Here is a 27570-nt window from a genome sequence, read left to right as displayed (position 1 = left end):
ATGCCGACGCTTTCGTTGAGATGGTGGGATCAGGTATGGAGCCGAAGTTGACGGCTGCTCAGCTGGATCAGAGGTTGATCCTTGGTCTGTCCGAGATGTGGACGCAACTTGTGGAGTTGTGGCAAAAGGTGGAGAAAGGCTTTTCTTCTTCTTTTTTGGGACGTCAGGAAGAGCTGACTTGTAAGTGGGGATGAAGTTAAGAAGCAGAGGGGCCTTCCGCTTGTGGACTGGCAAATTCAATAGCTTTTTCAAGTCTTTGCTAGGAAAGAAAGATTGACGGAAGCCCTTTGGAGGCTGAGGAAGAACTGCAAAAAAGAAAAAAGCATAGGCATTAGAGCAGAATGTTAAAAACTTTATGCAAGAAAGCAAGAAAATTCGTGAATGGTGGCCCTTACCAGCTCCTTCCTTGAAAACTGTTTGACTTAGGGGATAAAGATGGAGGTCATCGTTTGACTGAAACTCCCAGTTACCCAAGACGATGAAGTAATCATCCCCCGCTCCCTTGTTGGAGTCAAGGAAGTCGGCAACAATTTTGTATTCAGTAGACCTCGGCTTAAGGTAATGGATGTGGCCTTTTTTCGATTTCAGGCGACACATGGTATAACAGTACTGAAAATCGGTAAGAGTAATCCTAGCATTCTCTTGTTTGGCTAAGGCTATGGTACCATTAATAACTCGGTAAGAATTGATGGCAAGCTGCATTGGGTTCAACCTATAGAAATGAAGGATTTCACGGAAAAAAGAGTCAAGTGGAAACCTAAGTCCACACTCAATGAATGCCACTACTGGGAAAGGCATGAGATTTACATCGGGCATGATAGAGTCATCCTCCCCAGCCAACCTTAGATGAACGTCGGCCGGGATTTCGAACTCCTGCCTAAAGTGCTCTAATTTGGCCGGGGTGTCTACCCTATGTTTCCACATACCCATGATGTCGGCTTAACTGAAGGTATTGGATTTCAGAAGGGAGAGTTTTTGAAGGGTTTTAAGGACCTCGGCTAAAGCTTAAAAATACACGGAGTCTATGGGGAATTATTTCAATTTTCCTTAGCAATTGTTTTGGGTTCTACAAACAAATCCCAAACCTAGATCTATGGGAACAAAGATCAAAGGCACGAATCTGGAAAACAGAAAAGCAAGAATGTGCTTCAGAATCAAGAGCCAAGATGAACTATCAAGAACATTGTAAAAAGCCAAGGGAATAAGGCCAAGAATAGTGGCAACAATCAACAAATGTGTGAACTGTGTGAGATCAAGGCATAAATTGGGCAGAAACAAAGGCGTAGTATCAACATGCTCGAATACATGATTCATAAATCAAATACTTGAACAAAAACAGCAACGGCAACAGATAAATGAAGTGGAACTTTTTGAAAAGCAACAAGTAATTGAAACCAAGAGGCACGATAACTTACCAGGAAAAGGGAAGCCGGTGTTAAGTTCGCCGAGGTCAGACGAACGGCAGCAGCGGAGAAGAATGACAAGTGTCTCGCCGAAAGAGGAGGACAACGGTGGTAGCAGAAGCTTGAAAGCTTGGAACAATGAAGGAGATGGAAAAACTAGAGAAAAAGAGAGCTTCTGAAATGATGAGAAGTGAAAAGACGGGGGAAAGAAACAAGTTTTACCAAAATAGAAACGGCGGCAAAAGGGTCATAAATGTGCCTAAAAGAAGGTATGCGCCAGATAGCGCACGTGAGAAGGATTTGATTTATAGATGCGTATCAGGTACGATCTAGTAGGAGAAAGACGCGTGGCTGAAAACGGTTGAGTTGTTATGCGCGACAGCTCATACGCATGAAAGAGCATTTGGAAGTCTTGATCTTTAAAGAAGACATGTCGGCCGAAATAATGATCTCGGCTAAGACACTTAGGCCGATGTATGTTTTACAAGTACTAATATAGGTTCCATCACCTCAGATTGCCGAGGTAATAGAACCTAGGGGGCAGTTGTGGGGATATATTTTCTGAGTACCAACACATGGCCAAGGTGACGCCGACGTGTCAGCCGAGGTTCCACGTGTCCTAGTCGTAACGCTGAGGTAATCTCGGCAGGGCCGAGGTTGTCTCCGAAGATATCGGAATCCGAGATAGGCGGATAAGGCATAAGAGTCCTAGAATGATGGAAGGACTTCAGGATGGATAAGGATAATACTCTTAAGGAGTTTATCTTTATCTCTTGGAGAGTCCAAAGTAAGCACTCAACAGGAATCCATTGAAGCTAGGCTTCCGTTGGGACAAGGATTGAGGTAACTATAAAAATGAGGCACCCTCATGGGTCTAAGGTACGCAATTTATATTGAGAACAGTGAATTTAGCGCTATTGATTATCTTTGAGAGATATACTGACTTGATCGTCGGAGTGCCCCCGGGTGGACAAACCACCGCCGGAATCTTCTCTTTCTGTTTCAAGTCAGCCAAGTGTCATCTATTCTGCCAGTACTCTCTAGCTGGTTACTAAGTTGGCCGTATGGTCGGAAAATCACTCACACAATTATAATCATACATGACAAAGTAGTCGAATCCATTATTGAAATGACTGTTTTACTCAAATTTTTCACAAAATTACAGAAAGTTATTATGGTTTTACATATCAAATAGTGAAACGAGTAAAGATATATAAATAGAAAAGTTATACATAAAAGGATACTTAGGCTATAAGTCCAATTTTAAAATTTTTGGTGCAATAGTCCTCAACTCTGTTCTTTTTTTGGCAAAAATGACAAACTAATTTCAAAGATCATATTACCTTTACATAACTGTCTATTTGTCCAGTTATCTATCTATCACATATCTGTCCACGTGTTATTCCTCTATTGTCCACATGTCACCAATTTGTCCATCTAATTTATATATCTTTCCATATCACCACCACCAGTGACTTTTCGACGACTATTCTGGTGTCGATGGCTGTCTAGCAATGATCTAGCAGCAATTGCATAAAAAATAAATAAATAAATATAGTCATTCAAAATAATAGTTTGTCCTTCCCAAATAATTTCATTAATCATGTCTTCATCTTAATAAAAAATCAATCCTTAAACCTAATATCATATTCCTTCATAGAAATGAATTCATCACCAATAAATCCTACATAAAATTTGTAAATAATGATGTGTCAACTTTATATTCGTCCATCTCCAACATTGATGAGCACTCCCACTCCCTTTCTTTGTCATGTAAAGTCATTGAAGAAACGAGAAACATGATTAATTATTTTAATACCAGTAGATAAGTGGGATCACAATGGGATTAATGCTGCAAACCAAACATCAAACATCAATAATATTTGATCATTTGAGATTCGTAATAATCAGTTTTTTCATTTTTGCAAATATTATATAGATTAATCAATTTTACAAACCTTTCTTACTAACTAATGAAGTATGTATCGAACGAAGGTAAATAACAAGAACAACTACGGACAACTTTGTATAGTGAAAAACTCTATGCAATTATTAATAATTCATCAAAAATTTATTTATCCATAAGGATTAAATAAGTGTGTATACTAAACTAATTTTTTCTAATTAAAAATATATAAAAAAGAAAATGATTCTTGTAAAATAAGAAATACTTAAATTAAAAAAACAAAAATAAAAAATATATATTTTAAATCACTTTACGTCATCCTCCCCTGCTTAAAAAACTTGTCTTATTTCTAAATTTTTTAAAATTTTCGTATTTTCTTTAGTTAATTTTTTGCAATTTTTTTTAACTTTTAGATACTCTTGAAAAGTAAAATATTTATGAAAGATTCTAAGAATAGTCCAATAAAAAAAACAAGAAAAAAAAAATAAATGTACCATTTTTTTTTGTTTTTATTTTATATTTTTTGTCTTTAGTGAAACTTTTTTAAGATCTATTCACAAATATTTTATTTTTTAAATATAACTAGAATAGATGCATCTAAATTTTTTTTTTTTTTAAAAATTACTAAAATATGAAGAAAAAAAGAAGTTTACTAAAAACAAAAAAACTCAAAAGTTGTCATTGAGTTTCAAATTTAAAGAAGGTACAATTTCATAAGAATTTTTTTTTTTTTTTCTCTCTCTCTCTTTTTCTAATAAAATTGTGCATTAAAGAAATTATTATACTTTGGGCCCAATTCATTATCCGAATTTGGCAAAGTCCAGATAAGCCCGAAAGCAGAGCCCGTTTTCTAAAAGCATTTTTGTGAATCCACACTATATTCTTGCTAGTGAGCTGCTTTGGAGCCCAATACCACCAACCCACAAATGACAAAAAATAATAATAATAATCATACAATATTTTCCATATTTATAATTATTTTTTTATAAAATAAAAATAATTAAAAGATAACTTTAACTTTTATATGGAAAGGAAGAATGTTTTTCTTTGACATTAGAGTTTGAGAATAGCATGACTTGAAACACAATTAAACAAAGGTTAAGAACCATAACATGATTCTTGTGCTCATATTTTACATGTTCACATGAAATACAACTTTTAGGAAGAATCATATCTGTTGATACATTCAACAAAATGTGCTTAAAAAATAAGGTATCCATTAGCAACAGTCATGCACAAATGCAAAAAGTCTAGTTACACAAAACCAACCACAAAACTTATTACAAAAAATAATTATAGTCATACATGACAAAGTAGTCGAATCTATCATTGAAATTACTATTTTACTCAAATTGTTCACAAAATTACAAAAAGTTATTATTGTTTTACATATCAAATAGTGAAACGAGTAATGATATATAAATAGAAAAGTTATATATTAAAGGATACTAAGGCTATAAGTCCAATTTTAAAACTTTTGGTCTAATAGTCCTTAACTCTATTCTTTTTCGGCGAAAATGACGAACTAATTTCAAAGACCATATTACCTTTACATATCTGTCTATTTGTCCCAGTTATATATCTGTCACATATCAGTGTTATTCCTCTATTGTCCATCTAATTTATCTAATCTTTCCATATCACCACCGCCAGCGACTTTTCGACAACTTTTCTAGCATCGATGGTTGTCCGGCAATGATCTAGCAGCAATTGCGTAAAAATGAAATAAATAAATAGAGTAATTCAAAATAATAGTTTGTCTTTCTCACCAAATAATTTCATTAATCATGTCTTCATCATGATAAAAAATTAATCCTTAAACCTAATGTCATATTCCTTCATAGAAATGAATTCATCACCAATAAACCCTACATAAAATTTGTACATAATGATGTGTCAACTTTATATTCGTCCATCTCCAACATGGATAAGCGCTCCCTTTCTTTGTCATGTAAAGCCATTGAAGAAACGAGAAACATGATTAATTATTTTAATACCAGTAGATAAGTGGGATCACAAGGGGATTAATGCTGCAAACCAAACATCAAACATCAATAATATTTGATCATTTGAGATTCGTAGTAAGCAGTTTTTTCATTTTTGCAAATATTATATAGATTAATCAATTTTACAAACCTTTCTTACTAACTGATGAAGTATGTATCGAACGAAGATAAGTAACAAGAACACCTACAGACAACTTTGTATAGTGAAAAACTCTATGCAATTATTAATAATTCATCAAAAATTTATTTATCTGTAAGGATTAAATAAGTGTGTATACTAAACTAATTTTTTCTAATTAAAAATATATAAAAAAGAAAATAATTCTTGTAAAATAAGAAATACTTAAATTAAAAAAATCAAAAATAAAAGAAATATATATTTTAAATCACTTTACGTCATCCTTCCCTGCTTAAAAAACTTGTCTTATTTCTAAATTTTTTAAAATTTTCGTATTTTCTTTAGTTAATTTTTTACAGTTTTTTTTAACTTTTAGATACTCTTGAAAGGTAAAATATTTATGAAAGATTCTAAAAATAGTTCACTAAAAACAAAACAAATAAAAAAAAAGTAAATCTACCATTTTTTTGTTTTTATTTTTTATTTTTTTTTTTGTCTTTAGTGAACGTTTTTAAGATCTATTCATAAATATTTTATTTTTTAAATATAACTAGGATAGGTGCATCTAATTTTTTTTTCTCTTAAATAACTAAAATATGAAGAAAAAAAAGGAGTTTACTAAAAACAAAAAACTCAAAAGTTGTCATTGACTTTCAAATTTAAAGAAGGTACAATTTAATAAGAGTTTTTTTTTCTCTCTCTCTCTCTTAAATAAAATTGTGCATTAAACAAGTTATTATACTTTGGGCCCAAGTCATTGTCTGAATTTGGCAAAGTCCAGACAAGCCCGAAAGCAGAGCCTGTTTTCTAAAAGCATTTTTGTGAATCCACACTATTATATTCTTGCTAGTGGGCTGCTTTGGAGCCCAATACCACCAACCCACAAATGAAAAAATAATAATAATAATAATCATACTGGTCTGTGTGACGTAATATTTTCCATATTTATAATTATTTTTTTATAAAACAAAAAAATAAAAAAAAAATAGTAATCAACACCACTTTAGATTAATATAGGACTATTTGGAGCATAATCAATCATAAACATAAAGAAAAGGACAAATTACATATACCTCTCTTGAGGTTTGGTTAAATTACAGATACCTCCTTGAGGTTTCGGAAATTACATCCCGCCCCTAAGGTTTGTATTTTCATAATAATTTACCCCCTGAGGTTTAAATTTCATAACAAATTACCCCCTAATTTGTTATGCAAATATAACATTTAGGAGAAATTTGTAATTTCTCAAACCTAAGGGGATATTTATAATTTAACCAAACCTCAAGGAGGTATATGTAATTTGTCCTAAAGAAAAAGGTTTTCCTCCAATCCTTTATGTAGGAGTTTTTACATCCCAAGTAATGAGAATTTATAATTGGCCACTTGTTACTCAAATAAAAAAAGTATTTAATTTTTAGCGACTTTTTTGTGATTAACCTTAATATTAATGTTAGAAAATATGTGTTAGGAATCCTAAATATTTTTAGATAACTTATGTATTCTTTTTTAATTTAAATCTTTTTCTAAAATACATTCTTTTATTTTTTAATAGAATTTCATTATATTTAGTCAATTAACTAGTACTAATTGTGGAGTACAATTGTAGCCAAATTTGATCCTGTAAAAATAAATAAATAAATAAACTCTATCTAAATAAATAATAAATGATAATAAAAAAAATGGAGATAATTTCAGTTGAAATAAGTCATCCAAAATACTTAATTAATTCAATTTTTTATCTTCTTAAAATCCTCTACCATCACATTCTTGCAACCACAATAATTCAATTATTAAAGAAAAATAATTTTTCCAATGATTACAATGAAAAATATTACATTGGAATTTATTTATTTATTATTAAAAAAAAAATTACATTAGAATCAAGAGGCTATCTAGTACCCAGTCTTTGTTTCACAGCCAAAATAATAACTTAATAAGTAGAGAATTACAAGATGCTAACTATTGTAAACTATGATATATTGAAACAAAATAACCTTATTATATTTAAATTGGTTTCATAATCTAGAGACCAAAAAAAGAATTAAAAAAAATTAAAATTAAAATTAAAAAATTAAAAAAAGAAACTTAAACAGAGTAAAAACAATTTTGAAAATTGAGTTTCATAATAATAGAAAATCCACCATGCAAATTTTCAACTGGAGTAAAGATAAATGCATTAAGGATTTTAGAAATCCAAGTATAATAAAATAATTTTAGAAACTTATAATTTTAGACAAAATTTTAAATTAATAAAAAAATTATATAAGTTACCAAAAATAATTTAGAATTATTAAATACATGTTTTCGTTGACCACCAAAAAGCTATTAAGAAATTGAAAAAATTTTGATTTGTGTAACAAGTGACCAATTATAGAATGTCATATCGCTTAGGATGTCAGAGCGCTTCCATAGTGAGTCAGAGGAAACCCTTGTCTAAACATAAATATGCAAATTAAGGGTGAGTCTGGTTCAATTTTGAAGAAATCATGCACCAATTATGCTAGTTACAATTCCATAAATTTTGGAATCAAAACGAATCTTTTAATCTTGATTTGGTTCGGTTTGAAACAAAGAATACCATCACCCAATCTGTTCCATGAAATCTTGAGATTTTTCCCAACATTAAACCTACCATTGTGCAACCATTATTCAATATTGTTCAATAATTAACAACTAGTACTATTATGCCATCAAAAGTTACAAACCTAAAATTCCAACAAGAGTATAAACAAATAGTTGGATTCGGTTTGATTCCAAATCAAAACTATGATTTTGAATTTGCGAATGGTCTCCTGTGGTTCACCTAATTTGTGAATTAGGACTAGACCAATTATTATAAAAAATCATACTAAATTATATAATTTGATTTGGATCGAACCGATTTGTAATTTTTTTTAATTTTTACATTTAGCCTAAGCCAACCGTCATAATAAACCGTCACTTTTAATTATTTTGATTATTTTTGAGCCCCATCCAACAATAACCTATAACCAAATACTAGAATTGTTTGTAATTTTGCATAATTTGGATCATAACTTGTATATGTATTCTATATCTTCTTCTATTATATAAAACAAAAGCTTAAGTTGGTGTTGACATAAAATGTCAAAATTTTTATTTTTCAAAAATTTCCATCTGAAATTGCAAGGACAATTATAGCTGTTGAATTCAATTATATTACATATCTATATATGGTAGTTGATTCAAGCACATCCATATGGATAGGATATCCACACCTTCTAATATATTATATAAAGAGCACACATTTCTTAAGTCAAGTTTGGCTATCCTAAATAAGTACACACTTTTTATTTTTTTATCTTTTTTCCATCACATCATCTCTCTACTTTTCTGCACATCTTTTTGTAAAAAGACAAAAAGTACACTTATTTAGGTCATCCCAAATAATCTCTTGGTGCGAGCTGTCACATTTTTTTTCAATTTCTAAATTTTAGATTTTATACAATAATTTTAAATTTTAGATTTTAATAACTTTTCAATTTTTTTCCCCTTCACTAATTTGTTGATTATCATAGCACACTCAACAAACGTACATATGGTCTAAAATATGTATAGAATAACACCTAAAAATATGTTGTACATACATGACCATATATATTATGTACTCAAAATTTTTATATCAAATTTTACTCAAAAATATTAATCTATGTTAGATTCATTATGCATATCAACTTCATAAAACACGTATTATATCTCAAATGTAACAATTCTAGAACTAGCATGCTTGCTGAGAGTTTTCCAAAAACTCTTTTCAGAAAATTATACTTTCTTGTTTTCCGTATTTTTTTATTTTTATTGAATTTTTTTAATATTTTAAGCAATTTTTTTTACTTTTTAGACATACCTAACATAAATATATCTAAAAAGTAAAAAAAATTGTGAAAGAAACCATTTAAAAATTCACTAAATACCAAAAATACAAAAAAAAATACGAGAATTCCGTACATATTTTGTATTTTTACGTATTTATTAATTTTTTAAAATATTTTTTCACAAATTTTTTACTTTTTAGATACATCTAAGTAATGTACATCTAAAAAAGTAAAAAAAAATGTTTAAAATTTTAAAAATATTCAGTAAAAACAAAAAAACATGAAAACCAAAAAATTCAATTTTCAAAAAACTTAATTCAAAAAACTTAAACCAAAATTCTTTTTAAGACATGTCCTAAAAAAATCAAAAAGTTAAAAAGTCATTATCCTATTTAAGTCACATCACCTCTCTACCACATCACTTCAAACTCAATTCATATTTTATAAAAAGTCAAAAAATACACTTATTTAGAATATCCCAAACAACCCCTAAATATTTTAGAATGATAGCATTAGTGTATTCAGGGACGGATCCAGGATTGAGACTTTAGGAGACTACTCTATAATTTAAAACATTGAAGGGACTACTCTACATAATTTTGAAATAATCTAAAAAAATTTAAGAGTGCAAACTCTTACAATTTTAAATTATTTTAAAATTTTTAATATAATATATGATATTTTTTAAATTTTTTACCCCCTAGATCCATCATTGAGTGCATTAATATATACCCATCCAAATACACATAGTCCATACATAACGTGGTCCATTTTTATTCAAGCATATGGCTAGCACTCACACAACAAGAAGAAGACCACATCACGTGACAAACAAAAAGAGAAAAGAAAAGGAAAGGCGCAACAAATAACATGGAGTCATGGACCCCTTCCACCTTCCCCATACAATGTGGTCTCATCATAACAAAATCATCTTTTCCTACTCACTTTTCTTTACTTTATTATAAAAATCAAAATACAAAAAATATGTAAATAAATAATATTTTATAAAATTTATTGGTGAAATTCACTTCTCAAAAATTTCATTCATCCAATTATTTTCTTTGTTCAATAATGTGTTTGTAGATTTGTTGTTTATTATTATTAGAAAAAATTAGGAAAAAAAAAAACCAGAATATAACCCTTTAAACAAATGAACCGTGAATTTTTAATTTTATCAATTTAAATCCTAAACTTTTGATTTGTTTTCAATTTAATATATTTATCTATTTATGCTAAGTAAAACTAACGCATGTATTTTAGTCATTAAACTTAGTAAAAAATGATATTTTAGATATTTTATGTACATCTATATTAAATAATGTCTAAAATACCTCTTTTCAATCTATTTGGTTACAAAATAGACAAATGATGTAGTTTAAAAATAAATCAAAAGTTTAAGATTTATGCTGACAAAATCAAAAACTGAATGTTTATTTATAAAAGTCAAACTCTATTTTTTTTTTCTTTTGTAATTTTCCCTTATTATTATTCTTAGGATAAACCACAATCATTTCTCTTGTGATTTGAAAAATATATATATATATATATATATATATATATATAATTTCATATTTTTAACATAAATACATTGACTTCCTTAAAGTTTTTATTCATATGTTAGAGCATCTCCAACCCTGAACCAAAATTTTCATCAAATCTGAGTAAAAAAATGACTTTTTCTCAATCTAATATCGAGTGCTCCAACGGTTGATTTTCATCAAAGTTTCATCAAATTTGTACCGGGATAACCGGTTGGTCGACCAGGTGGCCGACCGGTTAAGCCAAAAAAAATTTTTTTTTTTTTTAGAACTGTTTGAACCTTTTAGTGGTCGACCGGTAAGGCAAAAAAATTTTTTTTTTTTTCAACTATTTGAACTGTTTTTGGAACTGTTTGAACCTTTTGGTGATCGACCGGTTGGTCAACCGGCCGGTCGACTAGTTGGTCTCCCCCAACGGTCATGCACAGTGTTTTGGTGAAATGCGGAGCCTGTCCTCCTTTTGGTGAAACGTTTGGTGAATTTTCGATTTAATATCAATTTGGTAAAACCGTTAGAGCTCCAAACAGTGCTTTTTTCACCAAATTTCAAATTTGATGCTAGGTTTGGTGAAGGGTTGGAGATGGTCTTAAGTTGGTCATTTTTAATAATTTGTTAATCATACGAATAAAAAAAAATAATAATATTATCATATAGTTTTGACATATATATAGTTATTTATTTGAGTGTTCCTCACTATTTACATTAATTTCAGCCATTTTAATTTTACTAAAAAAATTTATATCTAAATAATTTACTATTGTTTTATTATTATTATTTATTTTTTTCAGTTTCATGGTTTTTTTTTTACAATGGTGCCTACACGCACCAATTGATATACTAATTAATGTACAACATATAGTATGACATTAGCACTTCAATACTATAACCATACCTATTATATAAACAATAAAAATTTAAAATCTCTAAAATTATATCATATCATTTATTAATATATTAATTAATATATCGATTAATATATATATATAGTATCATTTTATTTTATTTTTAATAGAGTTTCAATGTTGAATGATTACTAAACAGTCATGTTAGAGACCTCTAATTTGGTAGCTCTAATCCACCATTAATGAAGTAGAAAAGGCCAAAAAAAAAAAAAAAAACCCACAACACACAACAGTGGGTAAAATATACTACCACATCTCATTTTCCGATCGCTAAAAACACTGATATCAGACGTCAGAAATAACGGCTGCTTTTAAAATTGACTATTTGCAGAGTGGGAAGGGGGTTGGCCCAAGAAAAAGTTATCTATCATCTCTCACAATTAACAAATGCCCCTCTGCCTATTGCTCTTTGGTCCAATTTGCCATATCTTTTTTCTTTTCTTTTCTTTTCTTTTTTTACTTTCTAATCTAAAACAACACTTTCTCTACCTCCAATACATAAAGTTCTCATTCTAATATCCCCTTTCTTTTTTGCCTATTTAGGATTATCTTAAAAATTAATTATTTTAATTAAATTTTTAAATTTTTAAAAAAGACCTGTGAAAATATAAAAAAAAAAAATTGACTCTTTAATAATAATTTTTCAAATTTTTACTAAAAAATTTTAAGTTCTTTAACTCTTGCATATGTAAAAACTATCACTGGTTTTCAAAGAATTACATATGATGTGGAGGCCTTGGCTTCTTAAATAACGATGAACACTGAGTTAGTAAGCATAATTGTTGATTACTTAATATTGTTATATTTATCAAATTTTAAATGTTAACAAATGTATTAATGCATCAGTTTAATGTATCTAAGTTTTTATGTTATATACTAATGCAGTAATAACACGTTAAATATATTTAAAATGTGGTACTCAAATTTAATTGCGGCTGTAACATTATTATTGCTGAATTAATTAGCTAACATTGCCCTTTTCCAATTGTGTCTAATGAGCCCAAGATGTAAGTCGACAATAGCATGGGTGAATCATGGCTCAAATTAGGCCTAATCGGAGAAGCTTGGTTGAGCCCAAGATGCAAGTCCTTAATAGCATGGGTGAATTATGATCAGGACTAACCGGAGAAGTTTGGTTGTTTAGTAGTTAGAATTCTCGAATGCTTAGTTATTGATTGAATTTTTAGCTTAGCAATATATCCCCTACACCTAGGTTAGAACTATAATATGATATTAACCGATCTATGGAATCAAAAAAATCACCCAATAATTGCAATCTAAAGTTAGAATTTATTTATGATGGGCCTCGTGGGTACACTTTTTTCGAGAACAATAAACTTTTTCATATGGTATTCTTGATTTAAAATTTAATAATTAAGGCTGATAGATGATATAGTCAATAGTGGTCCAAAGTTGGCCGTAATCTACATAATTTGGAGTTAAATAATGGTCTTGACTAAATTTGAAGTTTTAGGAGAGCAACTCCAACCACACTCACTACTTTTCACTAGCTGAAGTACAAAAAAAAGTACGCTCTTTATTTTATCTAATTACTTTAGCTATTGTGTTCTCCAACCACACTCTTTTTTTTAGCTAATCATTTAAACTAACTCAATTAATTTTTAAAATAAAAAAATATTAATTGTTGATATTTTACTAATATAAATTTGCAATAATAATAAATTTGCCTATACAGACATACAAAACCTGTAGAATGAGGAGAAAAAAATACAAAATAAGTTATTCCGTAATTCATCAAACAGAATTAAAAGAACAAATAAAATTGCTACACACACGCACACACATATATATATATATATATATATATATATAAAATATATAAAACCCCAAATTCAAGACATAAATATACAAAAATCTAAAATATATACATACATAATTGTTTGGAGAGCCTCGGGGGCTCTTTAATTGTAGCCACCAAAAAAATAAGATGGTAAAGTAGTTAACCCAATAACTAGCTCATTGGAGCTCAAAATTAGACTTATATTGACTAAAATGCCTAACAAGTCTTGTTTAATTATTCCCTTGGAGATGCTTAACACTCTATTTCGATCTTGAAATTGTAGACGAAAAAAATTGGAAAAAGAAAAAAGAAAAGAGTGGAAAAAAAATATTTTTCTACTTTTGCCTTTTTATTTTTTTCGCTATCACAAATACTTTAACTAAACTTAAAATCTACACCCAGTATAATTGAATTCCTTGAAAAATTAATTGCATTGTAGTGGCACTCTTAGTAATATTAGGCCGAAAAAGGTTATACTATTTACCACAATTTATTCATTTTTAATATCAAACACGTTAATTTATTACACTGCCAAAAATATACAAATCTGAAATCTGTACATAAAGTTATAGTGGACCCTGCATCCTCTAAAAGCTTCCTACCTTGCATTATACTTTTCCCAAACCAGCTTTAAAGAGAAAGATAGAGAGATTAGTAGCTTTCTGAGATAAAACAAAGGAAAATATTATATATTCTAAATTTTTTATCAAATAAATGACAAAATATTTTATATAGATGTTGGGTTCACAAAATTACAGACCACACATTCATGTGAAGCATTTGATTATTTATTTAGTAGAAAATTTGATATTTCTAACATTACCCTAAAACAAAAGCTATGATATCGTTGAGAAAATTGCAATTAAGTGAGACAATAAAAAAATAATTATTTTGTGTAATTTTGATACACAAAAAATATTTATATCAAACACAGGTGATACGTGCATACACGATCTTGCACAGTTTCACTGTTATACTAAAATGAAATTTTTATTTTTGGAAATATCCAATGGTGACTGTAAAGAGACATAAATAAATCTTAGAGTTGGTCGAGCGGTAAAAATTTTAAAACAAAATCTAAAATTTTGAGGTTGAGTCACTAATAATTTGTTTAGATGTTCGGTTATTAATTTCAGAATCTCATAATCCAGATATCTAATTATAAAAATTATAAAAAAAAAATTAAGAAAATAACCACTACGAATAAACATTTGTTTTTCCAAAATTTTAGTATCATTATTAATTGTTCATTAATCCTTTTCTTTTTTTAGATTCAGTTCGTTAATCCTTTTTCATACTCTCTTCCAACTTTCCAAACTTATTAGGCATGGTTTGGCAAGTGGGTTTGGATAGGTTTGGGGCTATTTTAGTCATAAAAGATAAAATAAACTATTTTAACCACAACCAAACATCACATCCAACTCATAATTATTACACTCTTCTCTCACAAAAAAAGTCAAAAAAATCAAAAAGCCAAAAAACATTTCTCAAACCAAACTTTTTAACTCAGGCTAAAAAAGCCAAAAATCTAAAAAATCAACCCACTTCCCAAACGACACCTTAGTCATCGGCACTATCTCTCTCTCTCTCTCACAAACAATGCTTAGAAACTCTTCCCACAAAAGCAACACTCCATCTATCTGTGAGTGTGAACAAAGTGCAGACTTTGGCTTCTTTGCATAATTTCATTGCTCTTTCAAGAAAACTGAAAGGTAGGTCTCATTTACCTTTACATATCATTTGCTAGGTTTTTTTACTCTCTTCCACACACTTTACCTATATATATATATATATATATATTACGTCGAAGACCATAAGATTAAGAGGGCGAGTTGTTTGACCACTAGAGTTTTAAATGCCAATCAAGATGTACTAAAAAATTTAATGCCCATATTCACTGATATACTAATTAATACAGTCTAATATTAATTAATATCATCCATATTGATACCTATCCACACAACCCTTAACTTCTTAGTGAAATACAAATAAAGTTTCAAAAGTTGTGACCAATTAAAAATTTTAGAATAAATTATAAATGCACCCTTTAAAGTTGTTTAAAATAGGAGTGGCTCATTTCATAACAAATTACATTCATAACAAATGGCCTATTTTTTTAATAAATTATCAAATCAATTAACAACTTTAATGATGTTAAAAATATATTTTAATTATAATTCGTATAATTTTATTATTATATAAAAGAACCGGTATAAATTTTATTTTTTTAATTAATTCTGCTAAATAAAAAATTATCATAATAAAATATTTATAATTTTCAATTTACAGGAAACAATGTATCTGTAATTTACCCTAATTTTTTCTCACACTCTCTCTCTCTCTCTCTCTCTCTCTATAAAGAAAAGAACTGATCAGTATGTAGTACAGCCATGTGTAGTTGCAGGGTTTATATACAGAGCCCACAACCCACAAAAGCAAAGCAGTGTTCTTTAGAGATCTGGAATGAAAAGGATTGATATCTTTGCACTTTTATTGTTCACTCACTCAGTTCAGATCTCTCTGCTCTGCTACCTGAATCATTTTTTTCTCTTATTATACTACTGGGCTGGGTTCTACTCTTCTTTTAGACTTTCTCTGTCTCAACCCTCCTTTCTTTGGCAAAGTTTTTAGAGTTGTGAAGAATCACACGCATCAATCCCATGTGTGAGGGACTACTATATGATAATCACATCTTAAGGTTTTATCATAAAAATTTTAAAAAATATCATACCAGTGAGATTTTGAAAAAATAATTATAAATTAGTGTGAAATTTTATACATATTAATAATTAGAATTATAATTTTTTTTTTTCTTTTTCCCCTGAATTCCACTAGGGTATTACTCCTAAAAATTTAGGGACGAAATCATGTTTTAGCAGCGAAATATTTTAGTTATATTGTATTTTAAGAGACGAAATTAATATTTAGTGATGAATTATTATTCTTTTGGGATCAAAATTTTTATTTCAAATAAATATTTTTTTATACAAAATTATTTTACTCTTAAAAGTGTATATATTAACGACATTTTTTTAATTTTTTGTATCAATCATTTATTAATCGCAAGGATAGAAATCTTCCAATATTTTTTAAGATAAATTATACTGATCTCCATAGAGGTACAGTGAAAATGCAAGTAATTTTATAATTTTGATATAACTTCGTTAACTTACTTTCTAATAAGATAAAAGTGATGGAAAATAATGTAAGCAATGTGAAATCACAACAGAAAATAAGATAAAAAATATATACATTTAAATAAAAAAATTATGACATTATTATTTTTTAATTTATATAACTAATTAATTATTAATAAAAATGAAACTAAATATTATGTAAATTAAAATTTTAATATAATTATGTCAAAATTATATAATTTTTTTTATATTTTCTCCTACTCCAAAGTAATGTCGGTTTAATTTATCTATTTTTTATAACAAAGTTTTTATTTTTGAGAATGGAAAATTTGGTTTCTAAAAGAAAAATGTTAGACCTTAAGAAAATTATTAAATTTTTATCAAACACTTACATAAATGTGAGATTTATATGCATATGGACCTTCCACCAATGCGTGTATTCGATAAAAAATTTAATAATTTCCTTGATATACCTACCATTGCTGTTCCTAAAAAACCCTCACCATGTAGAACTTGGTGCATGCCCTTCTTGTGCTTCACATACTCTCTCTCTCTCTCTATTTGTATATGAATAATGCATGCATATAAATATATTTTGGGATAAATTACCGTTTGTCCCTTTGTATTTGTTCATTTTTTCCCTCTGACTCTTCAAGTTTGTTTCTTTTTATTTGGTCTTCAAATTTTAAATTTTTTTCATTTTACTCTTTAAATTATGGAAAATTTACCCATAAGTCCTAGTTTCTGAAAAGTTGAACCATTTAGTCCTAAAAGTTTTCTTATGCTCCATTTAGTCCCATTTGCACATCAATCTAATGTTTGAAACATTAATCTGATGTTCGAAATCTAATGTTCGAAACATTAATTTGGTGCATCCCCCTTAAATTAACTTATATTAAAATTAGATAGAAAATATTACAATAACTTTCATGTAACACAAATAATATATTATTATATTAAAATTTAAATTTATGTTAGAAATGTGAGTAATATATAATAAAATATTTTTATTTCATGTGACTGTTATTGTGTTATTTTTTTATCTAATTTTGAACAGAAATTAATTTTAAAAATAAAATGAAAAAAAAATTAAAAATTAAAAAGTCAAGGTAAAAAAATAAATTTTAAAGATTAAAATAAAAATAAAAATAAAAATAAAGAGCAAATTGTAATTTATCCAATATTTTGCCTGAAAAAATGCAATTGCTCCTTTCTCTGATTTCTGACTTTTCCGCAGACATTCTGTGGCTTGCTGTTCTCCAAATAGTACCATATATACATGTATATGATATGGAGGATATCCATTGTTGATGATGTAACCTACATCCATCACCGTACACGTGGGCTCATCCTAATCAGTTGTACATTTCATTCCAGCTATGGCTTTCCTTTCCACCATGTGTCCAAGAATGCTTGATTCCAAATGTTAAAGGGCCAAAAAAGTAAGGAGAATCATCCGTGGAACAAATTAATTTAGGTTTCGACCATGTGCCCAAGAATGATTGATTCCAAATGAAGGGCCAAAAAAGTAAGGAGAATCATCTGTGGAACAAATTATTTAGGAGTGAGATGTGGAACAAATTTTAAAAGTGCATAAAGAAACTCGAGGATAGTTTAACCCATCGCAGCTAAATAATCAAAATGCCCCTATTATGATTATCAAGTCTTTGTGGCCTAGTTGGTTTTCCTTCGTAACTCATGTGATTGGATTACCAATTTCGTGAGCCACGCCACAATAAACATGCTTCTTTGGAGAAATGGCGAGCCTCGAGAGATTAAAGCCTAGTTTGACAAGTCTAAAAAAATTTAAAAAGTTAAAAAGTTACACAAAAAATAAAAAATTCTTTATTATTTATAAATAAAAAATATTAAAAATATATTTTATACATTTTTGGAAAAAAAAATGTTTGAATTACAGTGTCAGCTGTGGTCATACACTTTTTGGGCAAACAAAAAAATTACATAGGTAAAGCTACAAAATTTGTTGGTAATGTTGGGCTCTTGGGGGCCCACTAAGGGTTCCGTTTTGATAATCTGAACCGTCAATATGTATAATTCGTTGAGTATTATATGCCTATAAAAAATCACGTTGATCGGATATCGTTAACTATATGATCAAATCAATTTTGTACAAATAAAATGGATGGTGTGATAGTTAACTATTGAAAAAAAAAAATTAATCCGATCATATACATATCGATATCCGATCAACGTGATTTTTTACAGGCATATAATACTCAACGAGTTGTACATATTAAACGGTTCAGATTATTAAAATGGGACCCGTAGTGGCCCCCACGAACCGACCATCACTGTCCAAACACTTTGTCCCGAATGAAGCAATAATTTGCTGTGTAAGACACGCTGCCGTACAACCTACTCAACTTTCTTTCCCTATACACCTTATTTATACAGTTTTTATTACACAATTTTTCGTAAAAAAACAAAATGTTAACCCAAGCATCTATATTTTTTTCCTCAACTTTTTAGTCCAAAAAGACAATTTTGATTAAACATTGAGCAGAATTATTGTGAACCAAATTTCTCTCAAAACTATTAAACATTGAGGAAATGTCTCTCATCACCAAATTTCTGTCAATTTTTAATTAGAATTATTGCCAATTTTTTTAATCAAAAAAAAACATTAAGCAGAAATTATTTTTTCATCAAAGAATTACTGTCAATTATTTGAACTATTAATCAGAAATTTGTACCATTCAAATGTAGTATATTTGTTGTGTGATTATAAAAAGAAAGAGACTGTTTTTTACATATATTTTTTTTTTAATATCTAAAGTTCCTAATTAAAAGAAAAATTTGAAAGACTTGGCATTTTAATATTTATGTGTAATATGGCAAGAGAGTTTATGTTTTTTTTTTTTTTTTTTGGCACCGTTTTAAGGGAGTATAGTATTCTATGTTGTATTTCAAAAAAAATTGGTCAATGTATATATGTGTGTATTATTTTAGTTGTGTTCATGAAAAAAAAATGTATTAAACTTACAAGTATTTAATATTTTGTTATAAAAAAAAAATTGTACCATTCAAATGTAAAAAGAAAAAAATTGTACCATTCTAAAAAGACTTGGCATTTTAACATTTATGTGTAATATGGCAAGAGAGTTTATCTTTCTTTTTTTTTTTTCCACCTTTTTAAGGGAGTATAATTGAATGTGTTGCATTTCAAAAATTCTGGTTAATGCATATGTGTGTATTACTTTATTGCTTATAAAATGGCTTTCTTATGTGGTGATTTTTTTTTTTTTTTTTTTGCATAAATTTATGTTTGGAGTTTCCAAGTCATAAATGGTGAACTTCAAAATATTTATGATTATAATGGGTTTTAATTTTGGTTTTAATTTCATCTCTATAAAATTGAAGTCAGTTAAGAAAGAGAAAAGTTCAAATTCGGACAATTATTGTGCTCGAGTTTTAATTTATCATTTTAATGTGATTGTTAAAAAACATCTATTCTAAATGCTAGGTTGATTCAGAAAATGTGAGTTTGATTATGGGTTTCTCAAAGAATGTAGGGAGAGAGAGAGAGAGAGAAATAGAGAGGGAGAGAGATAGATATAGAGATAGGTTATTACGGCAAGGAACTGTTTGTTTGGAGCTATTTAAAAAAAAATTAAGGGTGATTTATTTAGTTGATCTTCCTGCAACTAAAAAATTAAACTCACACTCAAAAAAAATTATTTAACATTTTATTTGCTGTGTAATATATTTATTTAGTTGTACCATTCAAATGTAATATATTTGTTGTGTGATTTTGATTTTAATTTCATCTTTATAAAATTGAAGTCAGTTAACAAAGAGAAAAGTTCAAATTTAAACCATTTTATTGTGCTCTAGTTTTAATTTATCATTTTAATGTGACTTTTAAAAAACATATATTCTAAATGCTGGTTTGACTCAGAAAATGTGAGTTTGATTATCGGTTTCGCAAAGAATGTAGAGAGAGAGAGAGGAGGAGGGGGAAGGGACTGTTTGTTTGGAGCTATTTAAAAAGAAAGTAAGGGTGATTTATTTAGTTGATCTTCCTGCAACAAAAAAATTAAACTGACACTCAGAAAATTTTATTTAACATTTTATTTGCTGTGTAATATATTTATTTAGTTGTACCATTCAAATGTAATATTTATTTGCTGTGTGATTCTAATGTATAGATGATAAATATTTTTCATTTAATTATTTTGTGAATATCTAGAGTTCCTAATTAAAAGAAAAATTTGAAAGACTTGGCATTTTAACATTTATGTGTAATATGGCGAGAGAGTTTATGTTTTTTTTTTTTTTTTTGCACCGTTTTAAGGGAGTATAGTATTCTATGTTGGTATAAACTCAACATAATATTCTTCATGAACACAACATAGAATATTCTATGTGTAATATTTTATTTTTCATTTAACATTCTATGTTTTTTTTTTTTTTTTGCACCTTTTTAAGGGAATATAATTCTGGTCAATCCTTATGTGTGTGCGTATTATTTTAGTTGTCTTCATGAAAAAAAAATGTATTAAACTTACAAGTATTTAACTTAACGCAAGTATTTAACATAAGGATTTTTGTTTTGAATCAAATTCACCGAGTATTTAACTTAACCCAAACAAATGTATTTAATATTTTGTTATAAAAAAAAATTTAAAAAAAATTGTACCCTTCTAAATAGAGAAGGCACGTGCCTCTGGTATCTGTTGACCTTTTACTTTTTCTTAGAAGTTTATATTTTTTTTTTTTCTCTTGATTATAACCCATTAAGTATTTTCTATTCATGGCAGTTATTTATTTAAATAAAATTTTGAATTTTATTATTCGATTTGGTAGCAACATATTTGGAAATAACATTTCATTGCCAATGAAATCCATGTTAACTTTTATTATTGCTAATTTTTTGTTTCTTTGTGTCTAAAATTTTTAGGTTGAAGTACAACAGTTATGAACAATATCACTATTTTTGATCAAGTAAGTTTTTTTTCTTCTTTTTTCTCTTCATATAAATTTAAGTACCTCTCTAATAAATTTAAGTGCAACAGTTATGGACAGCATCACTATTCTAATTATTTTTTTTCCTCATGCTTTATAGGTGGATGGGGACTTACACCGAACCGTAATATCTCCTCCCTTTACTAATTTTCTTATTTATGTGTATAAAGTTTTATTTATTACTCTAAAGTTTTTGTATGTATAGGTTCGATTTCTTCAAGAAAGAAATGTTAATGTTGTTATTCGCGATGAGCGTGACCTTAATACTATTCGCATTCATGAGGTAAGCATAAAAGTCACTTCAACATTGGACATGTATTTTCTTATCATTTTAAAAATAATTTATAAATATATTCTACTTATTTTTTACAGGCAAAGGCAAAGGAAAAAGACAAAGTAATATCAAAGGAAACAAAAAAAGCTATTCTTTATGGCAAAGGAAAGGAAAATGCACATCCCATGGTATGGTTTCTCAACAATTTTTAAAAGTTTCTTTTTCGAATATTATATAGATTTTTTTAGGAATTGCGTAGTGTCGTATACTATTTTTTATGTACATTTTTCAAAAGTTTCTTTTTCAAAAATTTATTCAATTCTTTTTATTGAATGTGAAATGTTTTTCTGAAACATGTTAAAGTAAGCATTTGTACAACATGCTAATGCATTTGTATGAACATTAATTTGAATTTTTAATATGTTTGTCTATTTGTATGATAAAAATATGTTGCATTTGTACAATATGTTGCATCTACAACATAGCATAATAAAAATATAATAGAAGAAAACGAAAAAGGAAAATAAGAAGAAAGAACAAATATGTGATGAAAAGGAAACTACATAATATAATTTTTTTTAATTTTTATTTTTCTTATAAGAAGTTCTTAAGGAAAGAAGAAAAAGACAAAAATGTATTTTAATATAACAGAAATAACAAAAAGAGAGAAAATGAAAGTACAAGACATTACACGCTAATATTCACATTTTATGTACCCAATGATCTAATATTTACCTTTTCAACGTACATTTTGTAAAGAGATGGGTATTGTCTTAAAACCAATAAGTGCGTGCATAGTGAGATTACAGTTTTGTGTGCTTAATGTGTTTTCAAATTATTTTTCCCTTCCTTTTTAAATTTCATAAATACATGCATTGGTTCTTATATGACTAACAACTTAACCGAGTGAAGAGGAAAAGTTAGTTAAAAGGAAGAAAAAATATATGATGAAAGGGAAGCAAGTTAGTTAATCTTCACATTTTATGCACCTTCTTATATAATATTCTCATTTTAGGCACACAATGATAATGTGTTATCAAAAGCTGCATTGGCCCAACGTGCACGGCGAGAACGTGAAAAAAATCAAAAGCCATGTTCTGCATACCAATTGGGACAACGCCTGCGACGAGAACGAGAAAGAGAAAGATCGAAGGAATGTATTAACCCAAGACAACCTTCTTTAACACCAAATTGGTAAAAATAAAAAAAATTTTTTACCCAAGACAATCTTGAATTTTTTACTCTTACTATTACCACTTTATTATATAGATTTTAATTTGTTCACAATCTATTTCTGTAGGCCTCCTCCTACAACTCCATGTAGAAATGTTGGTGTGGTCATCCGTGATGAGCACGACCTTAATGTTATCTGTGTTCGTGCGGTATGTACAAAATCAAGTCAAACATTATATGTATTTTATTTATATAAGATTTTTTTAATCTTTTTAATATTTTATTTATATTTGTTAGGCAAAAGATAAAGAAAATGTCAACCCAATGTCTAAAGGAAAAGAAAAGATGGCTCCTTCCGGCAAGAGAATGACAAATGCATGTCATGTGGTATATATTCTTTTTTAAAAATATGATGCAAAACTAATCAAAATTTTGAATAGTTAAAATATATGAGTGTATAAAATGAATTTATTGTATTATGTTGTTTTTGTAGAATGATTGTAATATGTTTTCCTGTAACTTGCTATTATTTGTATGTGTTTTTCAAATTTATTTATTCTTATTTTGCATGGATACATGTGCATTTATAATGTACCATCCATAAGTTGCTACTTATATAAAGAAAATAGGAAAAAAGAAACGAAGAAATAAAGAAAAAATATATAAAGAACGAAGAAACTAAATAAGATAGGTTTTTAATTCTTATTTAATATATAAAATAGAAAACAAAGAAAGGGAAAGGGAAAGGGAAAGGGAAGAAATAAGAAAATAGAAAGGGAAGAAATAAGAAAAAAAGAAATAAAGATAACACTATTAAAGGTATAAAACAAATAAAATAGAAAACAAAATTAAGAGAAAGGGAAGAAATAAGAAGATATTTTCATTTTAAGCACAAAATATTCACATCTTTTGCTTCAATGATAAAATATTTTCTTTTTAGGCACAAAATGATAATGCAATATCAAAAGCTACATTGGCCCAACGGCACGGCGAGAGCGTGAAAAAATTGAATTTCAATGCTTGCAACGAGAGCAAGAGGGATTAGAAGAATGTGTTCAACTAAGACAACATTCTTTAACACCAATTCGTCGCGATCGCACTCACTTGGAGTGGGAAATAATAACTGAAGATTCTCAGTCGGCACAAAAACGAACAATGGTTACCCCTCATTCTACATGTTCGTTTTCTATGCCAAGCACATCTTCAAATTCACAAAGGAATCGGTAAACTACTATGTCTAATTTTGAAATACATACTTTTACTCATACCGTTTTGTTTTACAAAATCTTATTTATACACAAATATTCGTAGGTCTACTCCAATAAATCGATTTTTTCAACAAGATCAATGTACTGATGATGAATTAGAAGATTTGCCTACGAGTATATCAATTGAGGCCCGGGCACACAAAGATTCTTGCCGCCATTATCTTGGCAAGATGGATGTATTATGTCCTTATTGTTCAGCCTTACATTGGATGGATAAAAAATTGACAAAATCATCTATAAAGCGTCCCTTATTCGGAACTTGCTGTTTGGAAGGAAAGATTAGGCTACCTTTACTTATTACACCCCCTCCACCACTTCAGGCATCGTATGATGGGAATAATGATCAATCAAAATCCTTTCGAAGTTATACTCGAGTGTACAATGCAGCCAATGTTTTTACGAGTCTTGGTGCTACATTGGATCCTAGAGTACTCAGTGGAAGGGGCCCTACATCTTCACAATTCATGGGGAATTGCGACATCGAACAGGATCACTACAACCACAACCAGGGCAGGATACGAGTTATGCTCAGCTGTATATCTATGACCCTTATTCAGCTTTAGAAATTCGTAATCGTAGAAATCCTAACTTGAGAAGGGATGTTCTCAAAACTATTTAGGATAGTTTGTTGCAAGTCAATGCATTTGTAGATAAATATCGCCAAGCTCATGCCATTTTACATCAATTAGACTCGGCAGGACACAATCTACGTGCTCATCTTCATTACAGTTCAACAACTGATCGACGTCGGTATAACCTACCAACTACAGATGAGATTGCAATTGTAATACCAGGTGATGGAACAGAGGTAAATGGAATGAGAGATATTATTTTACATTTCCGAGGAAATAATGAGTTGATGCAAATTAATGAATGTCACCCAGCATACTTGCCATTACATTATGTTCTATTATTTCCATATGGTAAGCTTGGATAGGAACCTGAGTTGAAATTGTGGAATGTTCAGTATGATCGACCTTCAACTGATCGACTTACTCAAATGAATTTTTGTAGTTATTGTTTGTTTGAACGACCCACAGAGTATTCAACAATTTTGCGAGGTGGGAAACTATTTCAAGAGTTTTTGGTAGATGCTTGGGCTGCAACTGAGCAAAATCGATTGACATACTACAAGCTTAATCAAGGGAAACTTCGGGCTGAGCTTTACCAAGGGTTGTCAGATATGGATCCAGATTATGTGCGACCTGGACAAATTGGTCAAAGGTTTGTTTTGCCATCTTCATTTACTGGTAGTCCTAGACATATGTTTGAAATCTTTCAAGATTCAATGGCTATCACACGATACAACCAACACCCAGATATTTTTCTTACCATGACTGCAAATCCCAATTGGCCAGAAATTACTTCAGCATTATTACCATATCAAAAACCTATTGATCGTCCTGATTTAATTGCCCGTGTTTTTGAGTTGAAGAGAAAATGTTTGATGAAGGAGATAGAAACAAATAAAGTGTTTGGAAATAAAGTTGCACATGTTTTTACAATTGAATTTCAAAAACGAGGCCTCCCTCATATGCATGCACTTTTATTTCTCAAGAGTCCAGACAAAATTCGGACATGTGCTCAAGTAGACAAATTGGTGTCACGACCCAAACCCGGCCCTATATGTTTAGCACCGTAACCGGCCAGTAATCTGAGATTACCGAAGGCCTGCAGAACAGTAATACAGTAAAACAGAGTACAGGGCCTGGCGGAAGCCAATACAGTAATTAAACAATGTCCAATGAGCTGTGACAGTCTGTATGCCAAAAAGATTTTTCATGCATTCATACATAAACAGTACAGAACAGTATGTACAATATTTACATTCATTCAAACTAGGGACTCAACCCTAGGTAGCAGTACAGTGAACAGTCAGTCTATACAAAACAGTGAAACAGTACGAAAGGGGGAATTCTTAAAACACCCCTAAGCCTTAGCAGATAGGCTCGGAACCTCGCAGTGAGGCACAAAGGCTGGCTTGACAAAACTGGAGTAAGCCTGACGCTCCTAGCTGCGGTCTGGTGCCTGAACACCTACATATATATATGAGCAGTGAGCTAAAGCCCAGTGAATAACATAATGCGTAAAGGGGTTTAGAATGAATGTCCTTACAGAAATGAAAACAGTTCAATTTAATCAGTATTTCAGTTGTTCAGTACAGTAAACAGTCATATGTGGTACATCCATTAGCATAACAGTAACAGTAGGTCTTAAAAGACCGAACAGTAATGATGGCCATCAGTCAGTAAACAGTAGTGGCTCCACGAGGGAACCGACAGAGATCTCTGTAACAGTAACAGTAACAGTAAACCGTAGGTACTAAGGATGCCACAGTACAGTTCAGAAATAAAGGACATACATTCATTCAGTAATATCAGTTCAGTAAACAGTTCAGTTCAGTATTCAGAAGATAATCATTTGTGAACATATCTTTACACAATCGTTACTCACAGAGTTCGGGCTACAGTATGCTAGAGCGTGTCTCCCCAGTCGCCAACCCTACACAGTTAACAGGTTGAACACACTAAGCTACACAGTTGGGAAATCTCATAACTTAATCCCTAATTTTCCTTGGTGTGTTCTACATCTATATCCTCATTAAGATGCCTTAAACTAGGCCTAAGAATGCCTAGGATGGGATGAGGATGCAAAAATACACTTAGAAAACATTTTGCAAACTTGCTGAAAATAGGAGCCTCGCTCGAGCAGGACTTTCTTCGCTCGAGCGAGCTTCCAAAATCAAAGGCTTCGCTCGAGCGAGTAATCCTTCGCTCGAGCGGTCTGTCGAAACAGTAAAAATACTGGATGCTGTGATTTTACGCGCGATGGTCGCTCGATGGTCGCTCGAGCGGATTCCTGGACAAAGGTGCTCGCTCGAGCGGGGAATCCTTCGCTCGAGCGAGGAAGCCAAATCTGGAATTTCTAGATCTGCCTCCCAAGCTCAAACCAAGCATTCTACCACTCCAAACTCGACCTCTTGGGCCCAAATTCTGGAAAACATAACTAAATTCAATGTATAACAAGTTTCAAAGCTCAATTTATGAATTCAAGCCCCAAAGGTGAGTCAATTAAAACCACATTCAAACCCATTTTCAAGAATATGAAGAACATGCAAACATGCATGAATTCAAATCATTCCAAAGCTTCAATTTAATGCTCTAAGGAGCCAATTGATCCAAAAACAAGTTGAAAACATGAACCATTACAAAATCATGAACATGC

General features: G+C 29.7%; 1 protein-coding gene across 1 annotated transcript; it reads left to right on the top strand.

Annotated features, from left to right (window-relative positions):
- On the top strand, positions 1-24122 carry LOC145823697 (uncharacterized). Its single transcript, XM_082923210.1, has 7 exons — positions 1-33; positions 21731-21754; positions 21836-21913; positions 22003-22092; positions 22920-23098; positions 23205-23286; positions 24018-24122. The coding sequence occupies exons 1-7, from the start codon at positions 1-3 to the stop codon at positions 24120-24122; spliced, it is 591 nt and encodes a 196-aa protein (XP_082779336.1).
- The last annotated feature ends 3448 nt before the right edge of the window (positions 24123-27570 follow it).

The sequence above is a fragment of the Camellia sinensis genome, chromosome 4 (assembly GCF_055761805.1).
Source record: "Camellia sinensis isolate YWXY chromosome 4, ASM5576180v1, whole genome shotgun sequence".
Classification (NCBI taxonomy): Eukaryota; Viridiplantae; Streptophyta; class Magnoliopsida; order Ericales; family Theaceae; genus Camellia; species Camellia sinensis.
This window is presented reverse-complemented; position numbering and strand designations above follow the sequence as displayed.